The sequence below is a fragment of the Humulus lupulus genome, chromosome 1, assembly GCF_963169125.1.
Source record: "Humulus lupulus chromosome 1, drHumLupu1.1, whole genome shotgun sequence".
NCBI classification, from domain to species: Eukaryota; Viridiplantae; Streptophyta; class Magnoliopsida; order Rosales; family Cannabaceae; genus Humulus; species Humulus lupulus.
The window spans coordinates 288,194,430-288,203,397 of record NC_084793.1 but is presented as its reverse complement, the minus strand read 5'-3'; the positions used below and the strand labels follow the sequence as shown (position 1 = coordinate 288,203,397).

Genomic DNA, 8,968 nt, shown 5'->3' with positions numbered 1-8,968 from the left:
GATAGTTGATAAGATAAGTAAACATACCGTTATTATCTATTCTAGTCATATCATATAGTTGACCATATGTCAATTCAATCTCAATTCTGAGTGGTTAGTATTCTAACTGATTGTATTATTTGAGTTCTTTGACTTGTTCGTTACCAGCTTACCCTACGGACTAGCCCATACTTACATCTTGGGAACTCGGTAGTATAATTGGGTGGGAGTGTTAATCATAGATATGAACATCTATATCTTCTGATGAAGAAGTGAAACGATAGTTTCCTTTTAGTTTGGTTCAAGGTGTTAAATGATAGAGATCTCATTTCAGTAATTAAATTAGTTTATTGAAATATTATTTACAAGGAACTAAGTGTTTTAAGGATAAAATACAATGAGAGGTAAAACGGTATTTTAGTCTCATCTCATTGTAGACCGTCTATAGAGGATTGAGTGGCAATTATGGTTGTAACAATGGATAATTAATAACGAATCTATATTTGTTATAGAGCGTTATATGAATTCAAGAGTGCAATTCTGAGTCTATAGTAGAGTCACGAGAAATTAATAAGTTAGTAAATTTATTTGTTAGATTTATGATAACTTATTGGAGCTTAATTTCATAGGCCCATGGTCCCTATTGTACCTTGGATAGTTTTACAGAGTTATGAATTTTTGAGAAGAAAAGAGAAATTATGACAGATTTGTTAATTAAGATAAATTGGTATCTAAATTAATAAATAAGTTTAAATCAATGTTCAAATTATAAATAATTAATTTGATAAATGATTTAAATAATTATTTAATGAATTAAATCAATAGAAAATAATACATGTCTTTATTTTAAGTCTAATTGACTTATAATCAAATGAGAAATTTCACGAGCCTAAAGCTCATGATAATTTCGACCTAGGACTTCAAATTGACTATTATTTTATTAATTTTTTAATAAAATTAAATGGCCTAATTGAGCCTATAAAAGGAGTGCTTAGAGAGAAGTCAAAACAGACGACAGATAAATTTAATCACTGGTTTTTTGATAGTTTTAGAAGACTGTGAAGAAATTAGAAGAACGATTTAGTTTCTTGATAATACTCTGCGACAGAAATGATACAGGGGTTATAGAAACTAAATGAATAACTCATTCATTCCGTTGCGTATACTGTAAGTATTCTTATCATTGTTTCTCTTTGAGTTCAATTTTAGAAACATGTTCTAGGTTATCTCATATTAATTTGTTTAATATTAGATCTACATGAAAATAAATAAAGATCATCTATAAATTTACCAACAATTAGCCATGGTCCATAATTTAAAAAAAATAATAATAAATAAGAATTTTGAAATATATATATAAATATGTATATTCATTTTTAAAAAATATATATAATCTATATTAAAAGAAAAAATAGGGCTCCTCCCATTTGTTTCCAGTTCCATTATTGGTCCTCGTGAGCCACATTGCTGCCATCGTCCAATTGTGTCTTCCCTAACTCCGCCATCATTCTTTACTTAGATATTTTAGGTTTATTTTGTTTTGTTTGAGTGTTTGCATTTATTTTATTTAAAATTAAATTTTTCCAAAGTTTTTGAAGTGTTTAAAGTGAATTTTAATTTAGTTTTCAAAATTTGTTGAAATTTAACTTAATTAAAATAAAATTGTTTATTTATTTATTTTTCTAATTTAATTTAGTTTTGTTGTTAATTAATGTTATATATTTTAAATTTAATTTAGTATTTATAAAAACTATATATAAAAATAAATTAATTAGGTCATTTATAAAACATATTTAACAGGCAATGAAAGGTACATACTATTTTGAATGATATTGCAAAACTAGGGATTAAAAATAATTTCATAGTTTACTGGTTCTACTTTTACATCTTTCTTCCCAAAGAAGAAGTTCCAAATTCAAATTTCATCCCCCAAATATAAAAAAGATATTCTAAAAATCTCGTGGAGTATATATATTATACAAGTAATAGTCACAGGAGCATGTTGTAAACTCTTTACAAATATATAAATAATTATAAATAAACTATATCATTGAATATAATATTCAATAATTTAGACTTCTAATTACTTTTATTTATTTTAGGAGACTTGTGATGTGCACCCTAAGAAAGGGTGTATTGGTACATCTCTTTATAATTATAATTACTTTTTTTTTTATATGAGGTATACATTATAATTATTTAAGGTATATAAATTTTAAAATATTTATTGTGTCAAAAATAATATTTAAATAACATATTTCACACATGTATAAAATGAAATAAACACGTATGTAATATATTATTTCACTTTTATTTACAATTTAATATTTTCTGATTACAATATCCATCAACGAACAAAAGAAATTGAGAAACTGAAAACAGGAGAGGTGTACCATATAAATTCCCTTCTCATTATAAATTTTGTGAAAAAAAATATGTTTTGAGCAAATTTAAAAAAAAAAAAAAATTTGAAACGGAGCAAAATGAGATTTTGGAGGTAAAATCCTGAGATGGGAAGTAGAGGAAGAAACCCGTGGAGGCACGAGGCATCCACATTAGTACCGCAGCTGACTCGTTACCTCCACACAATTGGTGCTATAGGACGCGGCACTCCCACGCCATCTTCTCGTCCTTGTCACAGCCGAAAGCCCCACCACCTCATCATTTATGCCACGTGGCGTTTCTTTGTTTCTCTTGCTGTCAATAAACCAAGCGGGGCGTGCGCCCAGTCACTTCATTCAAAACTACCATTCATTCTTCGCTTCACTTGTGTGGTCCACTAAAGCCAAGAGTGTTGTTACATAATTAAAACCACAACACTGTAGTCGTTCCTTACTTTTGGAAAACTTACAAAATTGGCTGCTTTTCCTCGAACTTGCTAAAATTAAATGTTTTTTTGGATGAATCTCATAATGAGACTAATAATTATCATGAAAAAAATTAATTAGAAATAGTTTTTAGTTCATTAATATCTAATTGATGCCAAAATTTATCATAAAATAAAAATATGAGAACGTACATAAACTTAATTGGGATTGAAAATTTCAGCTCGTATAATTAGATATGGATAATGATTGGCATGAGAGCCATATAATATATATGTTTGTACTTGGTAGCTTTTAGTGATATTTATTCGATTCGTTGTGTTGTGTGCACCTAATGTCTCTAGCTTTTCAGTTTTTTCTTTATGTGCTTTTTTTTAAAATAAGAAAAATATATGTATTTATAATAGTTTGAGATCCAATTTTTTTTATTAGTAATAATATAAGAGCAGATTACTTATACAAGCCAACTTTACTGAAACAATTCATCTAAATATTTGAAAAATAAACTAAAATTTGAGATCTGAAAGCTATTAATTAGTAATAAAAATGTTCTGTACAAAATATATAACAAATTGGAACAAACTTTTTATTTATTTATTTGACTTTTTTAACAAATTGAAAGTGGTGGCACGAGAGTGCTAAAAGGTAGAATAAAAAATAAAAGTTATGTTAATTTTAATTAAGAAAAAATATTTATTTATGAATTAAAAAACAAAATGGTATGGATCTCGGTATCCAAGTGATCGCGTATGGTATGGCTTTTCTGTCTTGTCAGGCACAATTAGGTGGGACCCTTCTCATCTTTTCTTAAGTAAGTGTTGAGATTTAAAAGCAGTCAAAAGAATTAAAAGAAAAATTAAACATTCAATTGTATACGTGTCATAATATGATTCGTTTCACATTTAATTATTTATTTTGCTTTAATTAAAATTGTAAGAACATTCTATATGGCAGATACCTCAAAACGAGTCCCACCGGTTGATTTTTCTTTTTATTTTCAATTCGTAAAAAAATTTTGATATTTTTTTCTATTTTGTATATTATTGTAATTTATAATATTTTGTAAATTTTAAAAAAATTCTGAATAATTTACAGTGCTGAAAATTAAATTCAAGCATGTTCTTTTACACGTTAATATAAAAATTAATCATGCGTGTAACAACTTATTTTTAAATTAATTTTCGGTACTATAAATTATTCTAAATTTTCTAAAAATTTATAAAATACTCTAAATAATTATAATATATACGATCATAAAATAAATTATGCCGAAAAACTATTCAAAAGCCCCACCATAGAAATTTACAAAATTATAATTCTATCTTTTAAAAAGAAACCCCAAAAACCAAAAGGATAGAGTGGAGCCATTTCTTATGTGTCTGCTTCTGTTTATTTTTTCCATACTATTTCACGTTTAACTTTTTTAAGGGGTGGCTATAGAAATTTTTTCCTTCAACTATTCACTCAATGAAGTTTTGCCCTAAATTTTGTAACATCTTTTGTAAATATTATTTTATATTGTATTTATTAATTTTTTTATGTAGCACAAATATTGTGCTAATATGGCAAGATTGGACACTCCTAACATATAAATATACATAATTATATAATAATAAAATTTGAAAATATATATCTGTATTTTTAGAACTAATTTTTTATATTTAAAACCAAAATATCTAAAACTAATAAATTTCAAAATTAATTAATATTGACACAAAAAAAAGTCGAAATAATTCTCCTAAAAAACAAAACAAATTTTTCCAGTAAACTTTCAAGTTTTTTTCCCTTCATTAAAACCCACGCTAAAAAAATAAATTAGTTTTATCCTTTTACTTATAAAATTTGAATTTTGAAATTAAAAAAGAAAAGAAAAGGGATATGCTAAATTCGGAGAAGCCAAAAATGGTAATTCAATATAAAATAGATTTGCCATTTATACAGGTCGATTTTATTTTTATATTTTAATTAAAAACCAGTAAATATTTTTTATTATTTAAACAGAAGAGAAAGGCATGAGATTATGAGACGGGTAGTTTTCCGAAGATCCTTTTCTTAACGATAAAGTTGGATACTTTGAGAGTAGAGAGAGGGAGAGAAAGAATTTGCGATAAAACCAGAAGAAAAGCAACAAGAGAACTAAGAAGCAACAAAACCCAAAACCCAAATATCTAAACCTATATATATATATATATACATCCTCAATTGACCCAAAGATTCCTTTTTTTTTCTGGACCGGAGTAGTGCCCGGAGCTCTGTTTTGATTTGACTATGTCGTCCCAAGAGCCTGACCAGCCGCTGTTGTTCGGCTCCGAGGAAGACGAGGCCGCCTATGACTCAGACGAAAAGGTTCTTATCATTGGGATCGACGAAGCCGCCGACGATGACGACTCCGGCGTGCCGCCGTTTTCGTGGAAAAAGCTCTGGCTCTTCACCGGTCCCGGGTTTTTGATGAGCATCGCTTTTCTTGATCCTGGAAACTTGGAGGGTGATCTTCAGGCTGGAGCCATTGCTGGGTACTCGCTCTTGTGGCTGCTGTTGTGGGCCACGGCTATGGGGCTGTTGGTTCAGTTATTGGCGGCGCGGCTCGGCGTCGCCACTGGGAGACACTTGTCCGAGCTTTGCAGGGAGGAGTACCCCAAGTGGGCTTCGCTGGTGCTTTGGGTTATGGCTGAGCTGGCTTTGATTGGGGCTGACATACAAGAGGTCATTGGGAGTGCTATTGCCATTAAGATACTGAGTAATGGCTATTTACCACTTTGGGCCGGGGTCATTATCACAGCTTTGGATTGGTAATTTCTCTATTCGCTTTTTTATTTTTGGTTCTGCAAAGTGGAGATTTTTACTCTGAACTGTCTCTCTCTCTCTCTTTCTCTCTTCTTTTGAGACTTTATTTACTCAAACTCAATGGGTTTTGAGACCAGTACTTCAGTTCTTTTAAAAAATGAAGCCTTTTTTTTTTAGTAAGAATGGAAAAAAGAATTAATTTGGATTTTTTGTAAAGTTTGAGAAACTGTATCTTTTAGACTCTGAATTTGTGATTGTAGCAAAATAAGGTAATTGAAGTTACTGTTTTGTTGATGAAAGTCTTATATAGTCCATGCCTGAGTAGTCTGGCTGGTTCAGAAGTAAATTCAATATATTTGTTTTTAGTTTTATGCATTATTTTACACAGCACTGCTCTGTACAAGTGTATTTCTTTGTAGCATTAATTTGTACTTTCTTTCTTTCAGCTTTATCTTTCTCTTTCTGGAGAACTATGGTGTGAGGAAATTGGAGGCAGTTTTTGCGGTTCTTATTGCAACAATGGCGCTGTCATTTGCATGGATGTTTGGAGAAACAAAGCCTAGTGGTTCAGAACTTCTTATAGGTAACATATTCTACACCCAAATTTTCAAACTTATTAAAATCCTTTTACTGATTTTTTGGAACAAAAATGCCGTATTTGGGCCAAAAACTTGTCAATGTATAAAACTCTCACAGTCACACTTCTGTATGTCTAATGCTGTGTAACTGTGATCTGTTTTTTTTAGGTATTTTGATTCCAAAGCTTAGTTCGAAAACTATAAAGCAAGCTGTTGGAGTTGTAGGTTGTGTCATTATGCCTCACAATGTATTTTTGCACTCTGCTCTTGTACAGTCAAGAGAAATTGACCACAGCAAGAAGGGGAGAGTCCAAGAAGCTCTAAATTACTATAGCATAGAGTCCACTATTGCTCTTGTGATCTCCTTCATTATCAATCTATTTGTGACGACTGTATTTGCCAAGGGATTTTATGGAACAGAACTAGCCAGTAGTATTGGCCTTGGAAATGCAGGACAGTATCTTCAAGACAAGTATGGAGGAGGGATGTTTCCCATTTTGTATATCTGGGCTATTGGGTTATTAGCTGCTGGCCAAAGCAGTACCATTACTGGTACTTATGCTGGGCAGTTTATCATGGGAGGTTTTCTAAACTTGAGATTGAAAAAATGGCTGCGGGCATTGATTACTCGAAGTTTCGCAATTATTCCAACTATGATTGTTGCTCTCATCTTTGATTCCTCCGAGGATACGTTGGATGTTCTAAATGAGTGGCTTAATGTGCTTCAGTCAGTTCAGATCCCTTTTGCACTTATTCCCCTGCTCTATTTGGTTTCAAAGGAGCAAATCATGGGCAGTTTCAAAATTGGCCCTTTACTCAAGGTATGTTGATATCCTCTGCTCTTCATGTTAGTCGTAAAGTGGAAGATGATGACCTTTGAGTGTCATTGCTTATAATATAATAGTCTTTATTTGGCATTGTGCTCCATCACATAGTGAGTTAATATGGCTTGTGAGTGTGTTTTGTTTGTGTTTCAATGCCTGATTATGTTCTGAAGTTTACTCTCATCTCATGCAGTGTCTGTTATAACGTTTGGTTTTACTGAATATCTCTGACGAGTGTTATGTTTTGTCATATGGGCTCATGATATATAATGAGCTGTGCCACTTCAGCCGACCTCAAGTGGTTGGGTGTGCGAGTGAGTGTGTTTTTGTGGGGTGTTCTAGTCCCCATTTGAAAAAAATGATCTATAACGAGCTGTTGCTTTCTTTCTTTTCTATTGATTGGCAGTGACATGACAATTCTTATTGTTATAAACAAAGAAGATTTTGTTGGCTAGGGAAAAGCTGATTTATACATTTTCTAATGTATGCTGCACTAGTATGTCAGTTCTCCAAATTTAACAATTAGAGCAGACCAAACATTGTCTGCAATCTCACAATCACATGTTTTGCAAGCTACCTGAGCCTGTTTTCTTTTGAAAAAGAAAAAGATTTCTATAAATTAGGATTGCTTTAGTGGCCCCCCTTTTCCTCCTAACTCCAAATTTTTTTTTTTTTTTTTGTGCAGACTGTGGCATGGACTGTGGCTGCCCTGGTGATACTTATCAATGGGTATCTATTGCTCGAGTTCTTCTCATCAGAGGTGAATGGAGTGGTTTTTGGCACTGCTGTCAGTGCATTTACCACTGCGTATGTTGTGTTCATTGTTTACCTCATCTACCGAGGCTTTTCCTTATCAAGCTTGAGAGGCCTTGTACAGTCCAAGGGAATCACAGATTCGGGAAACTGACTGATCAACTCAAATACCAGTTCCAGTCAGCTTACCATTCAAGCATTTAGAAAGTGTCAAATGGTTCAAGGGCTGATGAAACTGCATATTCTCAGAACTTTCCTTCTGATACAGCATCAACCTTGGTATTTAAACACACCTCATTGGATCACTTTGGTGTAGAAAATTTGAGACTACTGTCCAAAGGTGATTTCCTGTACGGTAGAGCTTATTTGTAGCTCTTTTGTTTCGTTGTACACAAAACATTAAATTAAAGGGAAAAAAAAAGACAATTAAGCAAGGCTAGGCCTAGGATATATATCAATCAATATGAAGTTGACAATTTTCATTAGCGTAATGCTGTAGCTTGAATATATTATTAGCTGTAGTAGCCAACTTGGTCAAGTAGGCATTTGACAATATGAAGTGGGTATTGTGTATTTTCCTCTTTTGGGATCAATATATAAAGTGGAATCATTTTATCACACTTATACGAGTTTTCAATTTCTTTAGTGCTTTTTTCACTGGTACTCTATACTTTTGTTACTTTTTATGAACACTTGATTTAGTGGTAGCCAATTCATTTGGCCATGTATGTACTTGGCTTGCACGATGATGATAAAAGGAAGAAATATGAGCCATAAACTTGAAATGCCCCAAGGCAGCCAAATGATGGTTATCTTCTATTATTTTTTTTCATTCTTATTGGATGAAATCTATAGAGCAGTTGGCATATTTTGGAAGGAGTTTTTGTACTTTGTTATACTGGTTAGTGGTTTTTCTATTTATCTTAATTCTCATAATTAAGTTTATTCACCCAAAAAGAAAATCTATGATTTTTTCAAGCGATAATTATATTTATTTTATTTTCAAAATTAACTTTTATCACAATTTTTTTTTTCCAGTTTCTTGTTTGGCAACGATCTCCAACTAAAATACCTAAAGTAAAAAAAAATAATAAACTAGAGAGAACATAAATGTTATTGTTATTCTGACGTTAGGAGAGGGGGATTCGAACTTGAAACCTACTCTTTATGGGGAGAAGTATAGTTGTTGTCCGTGTTTTCGCCATGTAACACGTGACACACATTA

At 31.6% G+C, this 8,968-nt stretch overlaps 1 protein-coding gene across 1 annotated transcript; it reads left to right on the top strand.

Annotated features, from left to right (window-relative positions):
* Positions 1 to 4,848: 4,848 nt before the first annotated feature.
* LOC133808744 (metal transporter Nramp3.2-like) lies at positions 4,849 to 8,363 on the top strand. The gene is made up of 4 exons (XM_062245892.1): positions 4,849 to 5,593; positions 6,035 to 6,171; positions 6,335 to 6,987; positions 7,676 to 8,363. Exons 1-4 carry the CDS (start codon positions 5,073 to 5,075, stop codon positions 7,895 to 7,897), a joined length of 1,533 nt encoding a protein of 510 aa, XP_062101876.1. The 5' UTR covers positions 4,849 to 5,072; the 3' UTR covers positions 7,898 to 8,363.
* Positions 8,364 to 8,968: the final 605 nt, after the last annotated feature.

Excerpts from the sequence above, each read along its gene's own strand:
- LOC133808744 (XM_062245892.1), top strand. The coding sequence starts at position 5,073 with ATGTCGTCCCAAGAGCCTGACCAGCCGCTGTTGTTCGGCTCCGAGGAA. Across the intron at positions 6,172-6,334 it reads TGGTTCAGAACTTCTTATAG|GTATTTTGATTCCAAAGCTT; the intron begins GTAACATATTCT and ends TGTTTTTTTTAG. Across the intron at positions 6,988-7,675 it reads AAATTGGCCCTTTACTCAAG|ACTGTGGCATGGACTGTGGC; the intron begins GTATGTTGATAT and ends TTTTTTGTGCAG.